This window comes from Trachurus japonicus, chromosome 14 (genome assembly GCF_045865225.1).
Source record: "Trachurus japonicus isolate A0001 chromosome 14, Traja_1.0".
NCBI classification, from domain to species: Eukaryota; Metazoa; Chordata; class Actinopteri; order Carangiformes; family Carangidae; genus Trachurus; species Trachurus japonicus.
The window spans coordinates 7,680,307-7,699,873 of NC_140920.1; the positions used below are offsets into that span (position 1 = coordinate 7,680,307).

At 41.8% G+C, this 19,567-nt stretch overlaps 1 protein-coding gene across 4 annotated transcripts in view; it reads right to left on the reverse strand.

The window, feature by feature from the left end:
- Positions 1-7,287: 7,287 nt before the first annotated feature.
- Positions 7,288-19,567, reverse strand: part of dbn1 (drebrin 1) — a 135,173-nt gene continuing 122,893 nt past the window's right edge. For 2 of the 4 annotated variants that reach the window (XM_085797271.1, XM_085797270.1), the window contains exons 9-15: positions 19,173-19,229; positions 18,874-18,988; positions 16,393-16,518; positions 10,801-10,926; positions 9,635-10,122; positions 9,444-9,543; positions 7,288-8,326 (exon numbers count right to left, since the gene is read on the reverse strand). In XM_085797271.1, coding sequence (XP_085653397.1) covers positions 8,271-8,326; positions 9,444-9,543; positions 9,635-10,122; positions 10,801-10,926; positions 16,393-16,518; positions 18,874-18,988; positions 19,173-19,229 — 1,068 coding nt within the window. In that variant the 3' untranslated portion in view covers positions 7,288-8,270. The remainder of the gene's footprint in view (positions 8,327-9,443; positions 9,544-9,634; positions 10,123-10,800; positions 10,927-16,392; positions 16,519-18,873; positions 18,989-19,172; positions 19,230-19,567) is intronic. The other 2 variants (XM_085797274.1, XM_085797273.1) reach the window with 2 other exon arrangements.

Sequence of the window (19,567 nt, forward strand, 5' to 3'; positions counted from 1 at the left end):
AAGTTTCAGAGTTGGTGTTGGTCTGAGCGTTATTTGTGGCTATAAGCGGCTTGTTGATGGAGGTTGGCTGGTGGCTCCATAGACGGCAGTGTTTTTCTATCCGGCTGTCCGCGATTAAGTCGCTACAACTAGAGAAGTTTGTGTTCAGTGAACTTGATCTCTGGAGGGGGGGTTCTCCTGGGTCTGATGGAGCGATAGACCAAGGGGTTAAACTTACGCCAGACTATCCCTTTAAACTGGAGACTTCCTGTCTGTTGCTCTGTGGCGTTTTTACAGCAGAGGAGCCACAACTTCACAACTTCAGCCTCCTCCAGCAATGGGCCACTTCACTTCACTTCACTCTGTTGGGATTGTGGCTCTTGGGTAAAAGAGGAAATTACACACCGGTTGCAGCTGAGTCACTGAGGTTTCATGTGTCACATCAGAGCTAATTGAAGCGACGATGGCGGCGGCGGCAGAGGAGAGAGCGATGAGGAGGAGGAGGATGAAGAGAAACAAACGAGCACAGCTGCCTCCCTCCACCTTCACATCCATCCCTGCCTCCCCTCTCTCTCTCTCTCTCTCTCTCTGTTTCTCTCTGTGCAACCTATTGTACTAGTCTCCTGTTGCCATGGCTCCCGGGAACTGTCTGTTGCCCACGGCGACCTCTCCTCTTTTATCTGCTCTGTTTTGTTTTTTGTTTTTTTTTCTCTCGAGGACTCTGCAGCTCGCAGCTTGCCTCTTCACAAGAACTGTGAGTATTGACACGTACAAAGGAACACGTGGCGACCGCCGACCGCAGCGTTGTGACATCACAGCGTTAAAGCCCCCCGGACACACACACACACACACACACACACACACACACACACACACACAACACACACACACCTGAGTAACTGCTGCCTTGTTACCTTCAGAATCGCCTCTAACCACCACTGTTTGACCTCGGACGTGGACGATCTGGTGATGTCGACCTGGGACGTTCGTTTTTGTTATTTTTTCACGTTCAAATTTCACAATCATTCTTAAATCTGCTTTGTGACAAAAAAAGAAAAACAAACTTTTCCGTTGTGAAATAAAAACATCTTCACCTGTGACGTCTCTGCGACTTATCATCACTTATAAGGCCTAAGACCTACTGTTGCTACCTGTAATACACTGTGACGCTAATACACACAATCCACAGGTCACATTGGCTTCATGTGTAAACAAAAAACATTATAAATGAGTCAGTGCTTTTATTTTGAAACTCTCCTTGAGCATTAATTGTCCAGATGAGGACAAGTTAGTGAATCATTCAAACTTCAACACAAACTACCTTCACCTTTCTGATGTTAGACCGTGAAACTACCAGGACAGACGGAGTAAATTAGTTGATTAAACTAATATAAATTCATCTGTGACATATGAAGGCAGAAGAAGTTAACACTGATGGTGAAACACCTTTTCCTTTTTTCCATGTGTCTCTGTTGATGACAAATGTTGTTTGTTCTGTGATTGTTTCTCTCCCACTGTGACAGATGACAATAGAAAGGAAAGGAAAGACGAAAAGAAAGAAGAGATGGATTGTCTTTGATGTGTGGAAATCAGAGACAATCAGCAGCAGCTTCTCTGCTCATCAGTATGAAAAGCTCTGGTTTCCTGCTGCGTTGATTATTTCTGATCCGTGAAACACACCAGCTGCTGCTGCTGCTGCTGCTGCTGCTGCTGCTGCTGCTGCTGCTGCTCCTAATCAAACTGAACAAAGATTCTCCAGCTCTCAGATCTCTGAAGTTCTCACAGCAATTATTAATTAGTAGTGCTGCTAATTTCACTTTTAATAGTGTCTCTTAATGTTAAAATTAGCATCCCACACACAATTATATGACACATTCTCATTGGATCGTCAGCCTGCAGTGACTTCACTTCCATGTTTGGGGTGTTCAGTCTTTAGCTGTGTTCCAGTTCGGTGGCTGCAGCCTTCAGCGGACCCAGCCTACCAGGTCTACGGTGGCAACAGCTTCGGAGGCTCCTTCTCGAACCTTCGATAGCTTGCATGCTAGGTGGCTAATAACAATGGCACAAAGAATCTGGGGATATGGGAGGCCACGAAGGATAGGTGTGGTGCATCCTCCTAGAACCGGCAAAGGAAGGCCGGACAAGACAAGACAAGACAAACACCCAGATTAAAGAGCCTTCAAAAAGTGATATTTCCATAATATGTTCCCTTTAACGCTGCAGCCGCTGAATTGGGACGCAGCTTCTACAAGTTTTCTGTCCAAAGATCTAAAAATCAAACTCTTTGTTTGAGGCTGTGGAGTTCTAGAACAACACAACTCGGCCATTTTTCTTCTGAAGCCACGGGATGAACGTTTCAGAATGTCGACGGTGTTCCGGAGTCCTGTCCGAGGGTTCTAGAATCTAGAATCCATCTAATGTTCTAGAATACGAATGACTTCATTAATCCCCAAAGGGAAATTCATTTGTCTGGCAGCTCATCTACCATTAGCAGAAGAATTAAAAATCCTGATTTATGAAGGTACAAAGGATCTTCGACATCTCTCCGTCCATTGAGCTGTTATGAAGTGGAAGATCGCAGTTGTTCAGAACGACCTTCATCATCTTCAGTGTTCATCTCTCCACCACATCCATCAGGGAAACATGACTGAAGTCGCTTGATATCATTATTAAACATCACCAACATCTCCAGCTGTCTAAGGGACCAGAAGTTCTTGTCTTTGGTCCTGGAGGTACAGAACTGTAACAGAGAGTTTGTATGAATGTGAAGTTAAAGCTTTATTTCAAATGGTTTTGGTTCTGTCTCTGTCTTTAGATTCTGAGATCATCAAAGCTTCATTAGTTCCAGAGAGCTGTAAAATTTACTCAGTGATGCAGTGAACAGCAGTTTAAAACGTACTCTTTTTCTCCTCCACAGACTGACAGAGCAGAGTCGGTGAATCATTGTTGATTAAAACAGAATCAGTTCTGATCACAACAGGTTGAGCTGCGGAGTCGTGTTAGACCACAACACTTTGTCTAAATGTCACATCCTGGCAACCGCTCGCCTCCTGTTGTGCTGCTGCTGTAACAGTACGAATAATTCAGATCTTTATAATTGTATGCAGCCACGGCAGCCTTCGTTAAGGTGGAGCAGTTTCCATTAAGGTGGACTAAGGACTTGGATCACACTCTCAAGAAGTTGAAGGCAGAGCTTCAGGTTAGAAATGCAGCGGTTGTTCAGAGAAGAACAGCTTCTGATGGATTTAACATATGAAACTGGTCGTGTTTCTGAATTAAAACTGAGATGTGAGGGTTCAGAGGTCAAAGGTCAAAGGTGACGGCCACAGTGGAAACCCTGGTTGAGATTATTGATTAGTTTCTCCTGACTAACTGACTGGAGACAAATACGTGAGGGATGCACGATCACTCTCTTTTGTCCAACGATGCCGATACCGATGACATTTGTTAATAATAGTTTCTATTCACACCTGAGGTTAGAAAAGGCCAAAACGTAGTGAGTAAATATGAATTTAACATTTTAGCTCTGCATCTGACTCAACACAATAACTCACAGCCAATATTGGGCTGATAATTATCTAGTATAATAGTTGTCGTGCGTCCTTAAAATACATCACTCTACATGTTGGCGTATCCCTTTAAAATGAGCTGTTTGTATTGTTTTCTGAGCTGTTTATTTGTTTCTTTAATGTCTTTTAAACAGCCTGCAGGCTTGATCTGAGCCACAATAATAATTGTGTGTGTCGAGCCAATAACGCACCTCCTCTGTGTCCAGGTCCCTAAACGAATATAATCATGATTCATGACCTTAATGAAACATTTTATACCCAACTCATTCGCAGTAAACGGCTTGGTAAGAGCCGTTTACTGCGAATGAGTTGGGTATAAAATGTGATTTCTGTCAGACGAGACTGTGAAAACATTTGTTTAGTTTGTGACTCCACTCAGTGACACCACACAGACCTGCAGGGACAAAAAGTGTTCGAAGATGTTTAAATATTTAAATATCAAACACATCAATAGTTATTAACTACAGTCGCTGCCTTCTCCACTCAGCAACAGGTGCACCTCAATAAATTAGAATATCATGGTTTATATCAGTAATATAGATCCATTACAGACAGGTTTGAACATTTCATGTCTTTATTTATTCGATTTCTTTTAATTGTAATGATAATGGCTTGAATATAAAACACTGATTTTAAAAAAAGGCCTTCTGAAAAGTTTGTCCATCTATATGCATTCACAGTACTTGGGTGGGGCTTTTTGACTTGAACTACTGGAAATGGACTTTTCCATGATATTCTAGTTCATTGAGATGCAGCTGTAGCCTACATCCTGTTTATCCACAGTCACAGAATATTTTAAACATAACATTAGGCTATTATTATTTTCTAATCCAAGTTTAGCCACCAGAGTCAAATCAGAGCAGTTTGTTCATCTGGAGAGTCTAATAAATGAATGTTTGGGTCAAATGTGAAGATGGATTCAGTCACACACAGGTTGAGACCGGTTCAGGTTCAGGTTCAGGTTCAGGTTCAGGTTTAGTTCACGCACGCTCACGAGAAGATTCCTCGCCGGCCTCAGGAGGAAATATTGTGATATTGTGCAACAGAACTGTTTTATTTAAGACGATGTAATGAGTCACAGAGGTTACATAAAGAGAGAGAGAGAGAGACATTCAGTCCTGTTTTCACAACTACAAATCTGCCTGCCTGATTCAGGAGGTGTTTCGGTTTCCATGGTGATGCTCTGTTGTGTATTTTTACTCGAGACACCGTCGTTGTACCGAAGACTTAAAATAACTTGAATTCTTATGATTTATATAATCAGACCACTGTAGGAGTGGGGTATTGATTATCTATTGAACATCATTCTGAGACGGTACAATTTCTCAGTATTGATCATGATGGAGAGTTTAAATTTAATATAAGATAACGTGATTAAGCTATTATTATTTTTATTTGTTTAGTTTCTTATTTCTATGTTGATTTTTTATCATTATTCCAGTTCATTTCACATCCATGTTTTGTTTTTCCCCTATGGTTTTTCCAGATACAGTGAGGTCCTCTAGTGGTGGAGATGTGAACTGCATGTAGTTAAACACAACAGTGAGAGAGGAAGAGGAGGAGGAAGAAGAGTGACTGGTCAGAGCTCACACTTCCCTCATAAAGGAAATAAAACTTGTTTATTATCAGGTTATTGATTCAGTTCACACCTTACAAATTACAGTTTTCATACACTCGTACTGATCAGGTTAATATTAACTACCAGTTATATTCATCATCTGGATATTTGTGTAGTTCACTTTTCTTTTCTTTTTTTGACCATTTTATCTGTGTCAATGCAAATGGAGTGAAATTTCCCAGTGGTCTTGATTTTTAAAATTTTAAACTTCAGCTCTTTAAATATACCAATACTGTAAACGTACCACTTTGGCTCCGTTGTGGTACAACTGAAACTGCTTATTGCTTGCTTGTTATTTACAGTATTAAATCAATCAATGTTTTTCATTCTGAACTCAACACTTGAAAATTGTAGTAAAAAATATGTATTTTTCTACCAGATGATCGTCGGTCCATTTGTAACCAAGGAAGAAATTTCATGTAATATTCTGGGTTTCCAATAGGGGAAAGTATGACGGCTCACTGCACTGAAAGGGAGCAAATGAATGCCACAACTTTGATATAGGTTTGATCTTAAATAATAAAAATAATACAAGAAAACATAATGAGAATATAGGAAATGGTAAGTTTTGTTGAGTGCATTGTGTAAACAAAGTATCATTTGAAGGGTTAAAAAATGAAACACTGGACATTTTATTCTTATGACAGAATGTTAGTTAAAAACTTAATATCGTAAAAGCAGCAAATAACATAAAAAGTCTAAAAAATGTTTTAGAGAAGACTGATTCTGGACAAAACCAGAAGGTTCATCTTGTTGGCAACAGGATTATAAATCATTAGCTGATGGATTTTATACTGAACTCTGAAGGAAACTGATGAATAAATTTAAGTTTGTTTACAGCGTTGTTAAATGTTCTTTATTCTTTGTTTTGTGTTTGTGTTGTTGAGGCGACTGATGCTGAGTCAGTGTCAGACCGACAGCGCCCTCTAGTGTCTCTGACAGCTCAGTGTTTGTGTGTTTGTTCAATGATCAAAATGACCCTGACTAGTTATTGTTGATAAATCACAGTGATGTGTTTTAACCAGACTGGGAAGCCAAAGGACGATCAACATTATTATTATTATTATTATTATTATTAGGCCATTATGATTGTTGTTGTTGTTATTATTACATTCGGAGTTCAGAAAATGTCTTTTTGTTTTTCCAGACGAACGGAAACGAGACATTCGGGACACCCAGCTTTCATCAACTTCAGACTTTTCTGTGATTCAGACCAGAACTGGAGGATTTAAATAAACCTTCATGTCTCCAAAGTCTGGATGTTAAATAACCTCTAATTAATCAGTGTCAGAGAGACGTTTATCAAACTGTGATTAACTGATTAAACCCCGGATGTCGACTCGGGACTTGAACTTTTCTTTATCTCTAAACTTTTTCTGCAGATTTTGAGCTGAGCTCGTCCACTTCCTGTTCGTCCTGATCACTCAGGACTCTTCTCCAGGTAACCAGGTGGTGATGTGTTCATGTCTCTGGGATGTCGGAGCAGCTGGAGAACCTGGGCCCAGTTGTTCAAAAGGTTTAATTTGGATCAAAATTATCTGGATTTTGAAATCCTGACCCACAAAAAAACTAAAAAATACAATACCTTTCAATAAGGGATACCAATGCCAGAAACTATTTTTGAACAACTACAGTTTTGGTTGTGTCTGTAATTATTATTAACAGGAAGGACTGTGTAGTTTTTCATCTGTCAGTAAATGTGTCTTGTAATCCCATATGGGGATATTTTGAGCAAAAGTTAAAACTGAATAATGTTATTGTTTATTATTAATGTTATGACTGATATTTGGAGGATTGTTATAAAACTAAATGATAAATGTTGTTTATTTGACCAGTTTGAATTTAATTTATATCACATTTTGTTCCTGAATCCACAAAACTGCTGGGATCAGAATAATCCTGATTTTTTTGGATCAAAGTTTTCTTGATCCTACTAAAATGTTTTGAACACAAACTCAGGGTTTGATCCAGATTGAAGAGTCTAATGAGTGAACTATTAGACTCTTAATCCAGAGTCTGTTTAATTTTTAATTTTAACTTTCATGATGTGATTGGGACATTTTTTCTTTATTGCTGTGTTGAGAAGCTGCGTTGGACAGAAGAAAAAGACGAAGAACCAGGCAGATTTACAAGCCATTTAATCTTGAATTCAGTCTTAAAATCATACAAAAGGAGTGAAAAAGGTCAGAAGGAGCCACAGTTTGACTTGTTTCAGGAACTTCACGGTGAGAAACACACCACCACCTCCTCCTCCTCCATCTCCTCCTCTTCTTCTTCTTCTTCTTCTTGTTCATAACAGAAGTTTGGATGCACCAGAATAAATAAAATCTGTCACCTTTGAGAGAGGGCTAAATACAAGATTAAGTGACTTGCAGAGGTGAGTGTTTTCTGGGAGGAAGGCAGAAGAAGGGAGGGATGTGAAAAAAGAGGTAAGAAAAGAAGAAGAAGAAACAGAGAGTGACGACGACGTACATGAGCTGTAATGATCCATTAGTTTTTTATAGGGTGTGTTATTAAAGCACTACAGACTAAAGTGTGGGCTGCCGCCGGCAACGCACACCGGGCTTCCTCATTGTCTCTAATAATGCAGCGGTGCGCTACGTTAACGTGTAATAAACATCGTACACAAACAGAAGACCCCCCCTCCCGCTCCCAGCTATTACATCTGCATAGCAAAAAACAAGAAGAAAAATAAACAAATAAATAAACAAAGACACAGAAAAAAAAACCCATAACTCCAAAAACTGAGCCTCTAAACCTCTCTCTCACTCTCACTCTCGCTCTCGCTCTTTCTCTTTCTCTCTCTGTGGCTGCTGCTCGCCTCCTCTACAAGATTATACACAAGTAGTTTGATGCAAGACTTGTTGTTGTTATTATTATTATTATTATTATTATTAACTTTTTTTTTTGTTTCTTTGTGTTTTTTGTTTTTTAGAAAAAAAAAAAAAATCTTGTTTCTTCACGAAGCGCACTTCCTACTTCCTCTTGGTCCGGTTGGTCTCAACGGTCGTTGTGTTGGTTGGTTGGTTGGTTGTTGGTTGGTTTGTTGGTTGGTTGGTGGTTGACGGTGACGACGACGACCACGATGGCGTCTGATTGGCCGGTTAGTCGTCGTCTTCGTCCACCACTGGATCCGTGTCCCAGCACGTGATGTCAATCTCTGAGGAGACGGAGGAGAGAACAGGTTCAATGACAGGAACAGTAGCCACAAAAGTCCAATCAATGACCAAACACTAATACTACTACTACTGTTCAACAGCTTCTTCCCCACAGCAATTAGACTTCTGAACAAAATAATATGAACGGCATAAACAGACAGATAAACACCTATCATAACTATAGTTTTAATTCTCTTTTCTCTCTACTCTGTTTCTATTTATTCACGTTTACTTATTTATTGTTTAATTGAATTGCACTGATCTCCAAGAGGTGTGAAACACAATTTCATTTTTATGTGACACAAATAAAATCTATCTAAATCGAACCGGACAAAGCTGAACCGAACTGAGCCAAACAAAGCAGGACTGAGTGGAAAAGAAAACATGTTGTAAATTAACCTATAGCATGTAAACACTAAACAGACAATAATAATAATAGTTATAATAATTCTAATAATACTGTAGAAAGAAAGAAAGAAAGAAAGAAAGAAAGAAAGAAAGAAAGAAAGAAAGAAAGAAAGAAAGAAAGAAAGAAAGAAAGAAAGAAAGAAAGAAAGAAGCAAGGTAGTACAGAGCATGAAATTGTTATTCCTGTACCTGCTTTTCATTATCAAAAAAGGACAATACATTTCAAATGTAACAATAACTTATTGAAAATAAACCACTTTTTTTTTTTTTTTTTACAATTTTAATAATTATGATTAATTGATTTACAGTATACGAACATACACATGTAATTACATCTTTTATACCACAAGATGGCGCCACTCTACTGCTCTGATTTAATACTGATTTACTCACAATCACACAACAGGAAGAACTGAAACCGTGAATAGTGAATATTTCTGTTTTTTATCTCTAATATTTATATATCTTGATAGCTTTTATTACCATTCAGGAGTTTTGTTCTGCAACAAGGAAACATTTCATATAAAGTAGTTCTGAATCTGATTCTGATTCTGAAGTTAGAGTTCAACAGGACGACGGTGACGCTGTGTTTGAAAGGAAGTACAGGAAGTGACGAAGCAGAAAATAGTAACTGAATAAAAATGATATAAATCGACATTATTCTGCATAGAACCAGGGATTGTGGGTAATTTAAAAGCCTGTTTTTCTCACCTGGTGGCTTGTTATAAAAGACCGGTGCAGGTTTGGCCGAGGACTCCTCTGATTGGCCGAACTCCTCCTCCTGTGATTGGCTGAAGTATCCCTCGCTCGCCTGTTGGAAGCAACAACAACACAGCGCGTTAATAAACACAACAACAGGAAACAGTCTGAGCGCAGCAGCAGCGGCAGTCGCCCCGTCTCACCTGCGTCCCTTCCTTCAGCAGCGTCTCCCCGTTGGTCATCAGCAGCTGTCCCTCTTCCACCTCCTCGCCGGCGGCGTGCTGCAGTGCATGCTGGTAGCTGAGGGTCATCTGCTCGGGGCCGGTCACGTCCACCAGACTGGACGGGTCGTCCTCGGTGCCGGCGCTCGTGCAGAACGTCCCGTCCATCATCTCGTCGAAGCTGAGGAGCGGCTGAGGCCGACCGCTGGCCGAGGCGGCGGCGTTGGCGCTGCCGGGCGCGCCGACAGAGTCGCCCATCAGGTCCACCAGGTTGGAGGACTGGGACGGGTCTGCGGCGGCGGCGGCGGGGGCGGAGCTGCTGTCCCACAGGTTGACCAGGTTGTCCCCCCCGCTGGAGTCCCACTGCGAGAAGCCGGAGGAGTCGCGGGCCTGAGGAGCGACGCTCTGCACCGGCTTGGCGGCGGTCGAGTCCTGGACCAGAGGCTTCTGGTCCGACTTCGGTGCAGAGTCTGGACGACAAAGTTACACAAAGTTATTATCATTATTTATTTTACTGAAATAATCCAGACATTCCCATTAAAAACAAAGCAATCAAACTTCAAACGTTTGAAATATCATCTCGAACATACAATGCAAACACAAAATAATGATGAAAGACGAGAGCGGTGCAAACAAACTAAACAATTACATTTAGCATCTTTACATCAGTTTCCATAAGAGTTGTTCTCAGGTTGTTTTAGCCACAGTCACGAGGTACCAGTGAGGAGAAGTGACAACGTGTGGCCGTTAGCGGTACTTAAGTTAAACTCACTCGCCCATAAAAGACGAGCTAACCCACTTGCCAAGTGGTCATTGACCTCTTGGCGAAACGGTTAGCATCGAAACTCGAAACCCACTCAGGGCAGGTCAGACAACAGCGGTTATACAAGTTTGACACATTTGGAAGAATCCCATGTAGTATTTTAAAATTACATTTTGAGTTTTATTGTTTGTAACTGCTGTACTCTACCCCCATGCAATGGTTGCTTGGGTAACAAGCCCATGTTTCTCTTGTATTAAGTTTTACAGCTTCATCCTGTTAAATCTCCACATTCATTGTTTGTGCTGTCGACTCTGATAAGTTATATGTCAGAGCCAATCAGCTGCTCATCATCATCGTCGTTGTGTTGACCGCCGCCGTCTCTCACCCCACTCATCTCTGATGACGTCGTCCTCTTTGATGGTAGTGGTGACTATTTTAGGGATGGGCGACACGGCGGCCATATTGCGCTCTGTCCTCGCTTCATTGTCGTCGTCATCGTCGTCGTCGTCCCCTGGAGGGAGAGAGAGAGAGAGAGGACGAAGATGAATCAGGGGAAAAAATGGAAGCAGCTCCCAACATGTTGAACTGACACAGAGCCCGAGGGGAAGCGAAGCCGTCTGATTGGTCCGACAGGTTTTTATAACCACCAATCGCTTCCTGTGTCAGTCCAACATGTGAACTCAGACAACCTGGTCCCACACTTCTGTTCTGAACCACTGCACACATCTGTACAGGTCTGGTGATCTGGTTCCACAACACAGCCAATCAGACGCCACATGGGTGGGGCTTAAGCTGACGACATGGTAGAGTTGTAGTAGTACAAGAACCGGTCTTGAGACCACGAATGTCTCTGTGTCACTGTCTCCTTTTGGTTTCTGTGATGTAATTCAATAAGTTCCAGATGATTCAGATAGTTGTACTAAAGTATCTGCTTGTGTTAAACCATCTGAACAACTTGGTGTCATCAGTGTCAACAATGGGAGGAGACTTCAGCAAGCTCTGTGCTGTTCTTCTGTTCAATCCACACTTTGGTAACCCTTTAAGTTACAGGCCGCTAATTACGTGATAATGTCAAGAAATAGCCAAGAAATAAGGGTCAAATTTCATAGTAATGTCATGTTTTTCATAAAGGCAAAAGATTACACATTACACAATTTTTGGGGAAAGGTCAGAATTTTTCTCCACCAAGTCCTTACAATTGGCCAATATTTCTAAGCAATCAATCTTTATTTCTTGGCTATATTTCTTGACATTACTATGAAATTGACCGTTATTTCTAGGCTATTTCTAGACATTATGAAGCAATTACTTGTTATTTCTAGACATTATCATGTAATTAGCGGACTGTAGGCTGAGGAGGAATAATGTAAATATCAAGCCACATGATTATTATGAGGACTGCTACTGAATACAGTGATGGTCTTGAAAATGGCCTCGAATTGGTTTGGTCTTGATCTTGACTCGGTCTTGAGTTAGGTGGTCTTGACTACAACACTACGACATGGTCAACCTGTGCCAAAGTTTCATATTCGTAGATGAGGTTTTGGAGGTTGAATGTGTACGTTGAGAGTTTCTAAAAAAACACCTGTTGACAAATCGGTTAAGAGCTTTTATCTTTAGCTGTGCTAGCAGTGTGGCGAGGGACGTGTCAGTCAACGGACGTCCTTTCGGTCTTTTGTTGTTTTTGCCCGACTTCCAAACTCCTTTTGGGTTTTGAGCTTCAAAAAAAAGTTTATTTTACTGCCTTGAATTTCAGGTGAAGTCGAGTCGTCATGTGTTGCTGCAAATTTGAAGACAAATGTCTTGGTGCGGTGGAAACAGCATCGAGGGGCGTGTTGGATTTAGGTTGTCATGGGAATAGAAGAAAAAATGTCAGCTGATCTCTACAACAGTGACCCTGGCAGGTCGTCACCAAGCCCGAGACACAATCACCACAGTTCACCATTGCACCGCCAATCGTGCACGAACACACACACACTTATCAGTCTTATCATGACAGCAAACAACAACAACAACAACAGCTGCAGTCAAAGAACAGAAAACATGGTTCTTTGCAGATGTTCGATGGTTTTCATGCTCGTTGGACGTCCTGTTTTTGAGACCAGAACGCCCCAGAGGGACACGAACGCAATGGAGGACAACACAGAGACACTTCACGTCCACTTGCATGGGTGGGCTTCTCCAATTCACCTGGAGGACGGAGGACTTTGAGGGTCTAAGGACCTCATTCAGAGGAGAAGGACGGTTAAGGAAAGGTTAAAAACTAACAAACCAGACTTCTTACTCGTCAAAGAAATTAAATTTTTCAGAATAAAATGATTTAGAGAGAAGTCAGAGTGAACTGGCTCTTTCTCCACCCAGCATTATTACAGTATGTCTGCCAGAGCAGCTACAGACATGCAGAAGGACACTGACAGCGTTTGCATTACTCTGCCCATTAACTACATCACAGCCGATCAGATCAACACGTGTCTTCAATCAGCTGATTCGTCTGCAGAGGTGAAGATCCACGTCTCAGATTCCTGCATCGACCTCGGACACAGTGGAGCTGTTTGATGATGATGATGAAGGTCTTCACCTTATTTTTATCTACTCTCCTTCAACACTTGAGACATTTTTCGGGAGCTCAGGTTTGAGTTACAGCTGCTCCTTTAGCAAAGGACGAAAAGAATATGACAAGGGTGGATGAAGGTCCCAAAAACAGAGCAGGTGACCTTCACTTTGTCTGTAGGGAACTAGGGATGTACCAAATCCAGGATTTCTTTTTCGGATTTGGATTTGGACGAATTTTGGGCGTTTTTGTTCGGTTTCTGCCAGTTGACCGAAACCCTGGGGCGTTTACCACTCTTGGTGCGGTTCGTTGGGGTCGGTGTGAACGCTGGCCTCAAACTCTGGTGCAGACCAAACAATCGCTCTCTGGTCCGCATCGTAGGGCTGGTCTCGGTCTGCTATTAACTCTAGAGCGGTTAATTTCTGGTGTAAATTCAATTCGCACCAATCACAGGCAGCAAACTGTTTTACATGCATCATTGTCCACTAACCTAACTGGTCTCACTTGTATGGCAAAAGAAAAAAACGTTGTGTTGGGGTCCAAATACTTCCTGTCATCCTTTGTGATCTGATGTATCCTACGCACGTCAATGTAATGACGCCGCCAACGATAACGTGAAGGTTTACAAATGATATTCTGTCTCCCTGAACAACAACGTTCAAAGCTCTCTCAGCTCAGCCAGTATCACTGTCATTATCACAAACTAAATACAAAGTCAGCTAGCTTGATGCTAAAATATAATGGAAAATATCATACACGGGCTAATGGAAATTAGCAAAATTAGCTATTGAGGTAATTTTAAAACAGTTTTCTCTGCTCTGTGGAAACTATTTCACTTTTTGGTCTTTTTCTTTCTTTGTTGTTTTGAAAGAGAAAAAATACTAAAGTAACTTGAAGCTTAAATATTCGCTGATATTTTCTGAGTGTGAGTGAATAAAACACACTGTGTGAAGATGTTTATTGCATTTACAATGTGTTTACTGTACGGGCCGATGATGGGAGTAGGATTCGGTGTTCGGTTTGGATTCGGACAAATCTTTTTAAAAAGTAGATTTGGTATTCGGCAGAACCTCAAACATCAGGATTCGGTACATCCCTGGTAGAGTAGGAAGTGGTGAGCTCTGATCTCAGGTGTCTGATGTAGTTAATGAGACAGAATCAGTCACCATCATGGTTTCAGTCTCAGATCAGCTGCTGATGTCCAGTCAGGCCAACACACAGCAGAGATGGGCGGCCGGCGGCTCAATGACGTCACACACACATACACATACACATACACACACACATTTACACAAGCAGACACTCACAGGTTGGTCAGCAGGTCAGCCGCAGAGGTGTAGGTGTGTGTGTATGTGTGTGTGTGTGTGTGTGTGTGCGGTCCAGGATCAGAAGCATGAGATTGAGGATCACAAGGTGAAAGAAAACCAGTCAGACTCTAGTTCAAAGCTTCAGCTCTTTCTTCGTCCCTGAGAGAATCACAGTTATTATTTTTTTCTCCAAAAACCAAACAACAGCAAACATCAGATAAAGAAATAAAAAATAAAAAACAAGAGAGACATTCACAGAAATATAAATAATCTGACACCACCACCACCACCACCACCAGCGGCGGCGGCGGCCGACTGGATGAAGACTGAGGGGACGACAGACTCGACATCACATCGATCACACAAACCGACAAACAGCTTTATGGTTCATAACGGCCATAAAGGAGAGTTTATTATTATTATTGACTTCAGTGAAGGATGCAGGTGTGGGCTCGTTAGCTTAACAGGAAGTGGGGGGAGGGGGAGGTGCGCCAGAGGACAGGTGAGTTAGTGACAAGTGAAGGGGACGAGGTAATTTAATACTGGAAATAGATTAAAGAGATTTTAAAGCTCCATATTCAAGTGCAGAAGTGTTGATCCAATGCATACAGAGCAGATTTTACGCAAGAGATGTTGAATGGTGGGTCGAAGGTGGGCGGGGCTTTCCTGTGACATCACAAAGTGACAGGAAGTCCTGACGGCTGGTTTTAAGGCTCAGTTTCTGAATACAGGCTGTGTGCATTTCTCTGTGGACTGAGGCTTTGATACTTTCACAGTATTAATACAGAACCTAGAGCTGCTTTATAATCACACTACACATGGACATCTACCTTTATACTGTATGGAGCTTTAACACAAACATCTACCTTTATACTGTATGGAGCTTTAACACAAACATCTACCTTTATACTGTATGGAGCTTTAATGTTTTTCAGGTGCTGATGTATGTCTCTTCTAAGCTCTTATTTTGAAGGAGTCATGCTCTTTTATTCGTTAACTTTTTTGCTGATGTTTGTAGTAGTAAAGTAAAGTAAAGTTACACACAAAAATTGTTAAACTGATATCTGCGGGTTCAACTTTTGTCTTATTTTGCTGAAAACTTTTTAGAAAATGTCTCCAAAAACGTCACAGAACAAGAAAAAAAGTGTTTTTTTCTGATGTGAATTTGTTTTCGTTATAAATCACTTTTCAAATAAGAGACATAACAACACTACTTTAAATGATGAAATGAGGGTAAAGGTCGTGGCTTGGAGGTGGGTGGGGGTAGTGGCAGGAGGGCAATGGGGGCCGGGGTGAGATTGGGAGGAGTTGTTTTTTTTAAGGAGTGGTGTGTGAGTGTGTGTGAGAGAGCTTAGTGGTCTGGATGACGATGATGAACTGCATGTTGACTATAGAAGAAGAGCAGCGGGACATCTATCTATCTATCTATCTATCTATCTATCTATCTATCTATCTATCTATCTATCTATCTATCTATCTATCTATCTATCTATCTATCTATCTATCTATCTATCTATCTATCTGTCATTCTATCTATCTATCTATCTATCTATCTATCTATCTATCTATCTATCTATCTATCTATCTATCTATCTGTCTGTTGTTCTATCTATCGTTCTATCTGTCGTTCTATCTATCTATCTATCTATCTATCTATTGTTCTATCTGTCGTTCTATCTATCTATCTGTCGTTCTATCTATCTATCTGTCTGTCATTCTATCTATCTATCTATCTATCTATCTATCTATCTATCTATCTATCTATCTATCTATCTATCTATCTATCTATCTATCTATCTATCTATCTATCTATCATTCTATCCATCTATCCATCTATCTATCTATCTATCTATCTATCTATCTGAACGCTCTTATTTTGAAGTCTGATGCAGTTACTTCCTCTATCTTTACTCCAGCATCCACAGGACGGGGGGGAAGGTGATGTTTACAGTAATGACTGAGGGAGGTGAGGGGGGGTGGGGGGGGTTGTTGGGGTATTATTGGGATGTCCTGTCTGTCTGTCTCTCCTCTCTCTTCCTCTTTTTCTTCTTCGTCCTCTTCTTCTTCTTCTTCTTCTTCTTCTGCTGCTGCTGTTTATCGGTTCTGTGCTGTTACCTACCGGCGGCGACGGGCTGCGTCCGTGCGTGTGTCGGGGTGCGGAGGGGGGACACGCCCCGGGGCAGGGGGGGTGGGCTGGGGCTGCTGGGACTGTGCTGCTGCCTCAAGAACGGGCTGTCCAAACGGCCTGGACGACAGAGACGCCACACACACACACACACACACACACACACACACACACATAGAGCCAAAGACGATATAACACACACACACACACACGTTTGACAAGGATACGAAGCGACGCAGCAGGACAGAGAGATGAGAGGACGACAAGACAAGACAAGACGGAAAAAAAGACAGAAGAGAGGGAGAGAGGGAGAGAGGGAGAGAGGAGAAGACGACAGGAGAGGTCAGAGCCCCCAGAGGATTGTGGGATATGAAACGGAGGAGAGGACAGAGGTGACAGAGGAAAGAAGAAGGGATGATGAGGGAGGATGGTCGACACGGAGGTGAAAGAAGAAAATCCCAGAGGAAAGAGAGACAGAAAGAAAGAAAGAAAGAAAAAAAGAAAGAGAAGTGTTAGTGTGTGTGTGTCAACAGTGCGACTGAAGCATGTGAGCAGAGCGCGACGCCAACGAGACGGAAACACCTGCTGCTACACAACAGGAAGTCATGGAGGCTGCTTTATATATGCAGTACAGTATATACTGTATACTGTATGTATTGGGGGGCTTTTACTTTGAAAAGCAGGAAAAGTAAAGCAGAAAAATAGCTAAATCAGATTTTGTTTCCTGATAATGAGAGAAAACAGATTATCAGATATTTTCTTTATTCTACTACAGTCTCCATGAAAACAGTTTTAACAGTCGTCATGTTTCTATCCACTTTGTATTGCAAATCCTAAAGAATTTTTTTTACGTAAATCAATACAGCAAAAGGAAAAGCGCATTTGTACGCATTTCCATCCAGCGTGATGATGTCGTCATAAGCTTGATGATAAAAAGGTAAACAAACGGAAAAGCCAATGGCAAAAGTAAAAGAAGGTATAAAGAAGAGACAGGATAATGGAGAGTTTTGAAGAAATAATACTCCAGATATGTGGTCTTAAGAAGAGCTATAATACTGTAAAAAAAAGCCATGTTTGCTGACTTGGCTGTGTTAGGAGCGCATTTATCTACATTTTCCACCTCCTCTTCCTCCTTGCGCAGATAAATATGATGCACATTTTTGGTGTTTCCACTTAGGTATGTCTGAAGCGCAAATTCAAAATGCACATTAAATAGGTGAGTGGAAACATGACAAACTTGTAACATCAAAGAATGTGCTCTTTTTACTGAAGCCATCATAACTTAAGTTGTTTGTTTTCTTTGAGTCTCAAGTCTTTGAGTGTTTTGCGCAATCTGTTTTCATTTTAAGTAAACCTCTGTTCAGTCTTTAAGGAAACGTACGTGTAGCTGCCTGAGAGACAAATCCCAGAGCAAAGAGATCCCAGAAGGTGACAGGTTTTATTTATTTCCTGCTGCACGATCTGTTTGTTTGTTTGGTTACTGCATGTGTTTAACGAGTCCCTACTTCCTGTCGTTATCCCCGTGTCCTCAGTGAGTTTGTGAATCTGAGTCGGACACGGCGCCGACAAACACTGAGACGCTGCAGACAAACAACACTCGGCAACAACAGAGTAAACAGGCAAATAGAAGCAACCGAACCGCTCCTTCAGGTGCTTCACCTGTCCCGAACCAGGACAGTGAAACAGGAAACAGTATTTCAACTAATCAGGATTTAACCTGGTTTGTTTTCAGTCTATGTTAAAGGGACAGTTCAACATTTTGGCAAATTCTCCTATCGCCACCCCATAGTCATAGCAATAGGTTCATCACCTTTAATTATCAGTGCATGTTGTTTTGAGATCGGCGGGGCAGAGACGTGAGCTGCTCAGTGAAAACAATGGAGGGGAACGGTGCAGGTCCCCTGTCCCTCATCAAACTCATCAAATACACAATCCAACAACTCCAAAACGCTCTGGTGGACAAGTTGTGACCTGCACATTCACCATGCTATGAAATAATAATGTAACATTAGAGACAAAGTTGTTTTAGAGGCAAATGCAGCCGGAACTACATTCCAGACACGGCTGCTGGGCTGAATTATTTCAAAAGTAGTTTCAAGTAGTTCAGAGTATTTCCTTAATGTGTCGTGATGTTACATGATTATCTCATAGCGTGGTGAATGTGCAGGTCACACCTTGTCCACCAGAGCGTTTTGGAGTTGTTGGATTGTGTATTTGATGAGTTTGATGAGGGACAGGGGACCTGTACCGTTCACCTCCACTGTGTTCACTGAGCAGCTCATGTCTCTGCCCCGCAGATCTCAAAACAACATGCACCGATAATTAAAGGCGATGAACCTACTGCTACGACTATAGGGAATTATGGTGAGAGGAGGATCTGACTAAATGTTGAACTATCCCTTTAAACCTTGTTTAACCCTAACCCTGATCCAGAGTCAGTGAGGAAGAGGAGGAGGAGGAAGAGGAGGAGTTTACCGGTCCTGTGGACGGACACTGGGGACGTGTCCACGCTGATGGTCATGGCTCTCTCCTTCTGCTTGAAGAACTCCCGTGGGTTTCCTGAGCGCTGAGCGATGATGGCCTTCGCCTCCTGAACACACACACACACACACGCACACACACAAACGCACACACACAGACACACACACACACACACACACACACACACACACACACACACACACACACACACACACACACAGAAACGGACCAATCAGGACGGAGCAGCAGGAGATAGAGGTGGCGTCTCTGGACACCCGGACCTCCACACTCACCTCCACCTCCGTCTCCTTCTTGTCCAGGTTCAGGTCCTCCAGGCTCGCCTCGGCCGCCTGCACGGGAGAGAAGAAGGATGCAGGGTGGTAACCATGACGACGCCCAGACTCATGACATCACACAGGTGAGGTAATTGATCACATATCAGAGTCAGAATCAGAAACAAAAGAGCAGCAACATGGTCGGTTCAACTTCACACTCACAGCACCAGGAACCTGAACCTGAGCTGCAAAAAACAGTAAAAGCTAACGATAGAAATAAAAATGGAAATAAAATAAAAGATAAATTAAAAATATTCCATCTTAGTTTAGCTGATTATTACCCAGAATCCTTTATTGAGCAAAAGAAGTAAAAACAGTCGTCTGAGTGAACAAGAAGAACAAGTCTCAGTGAA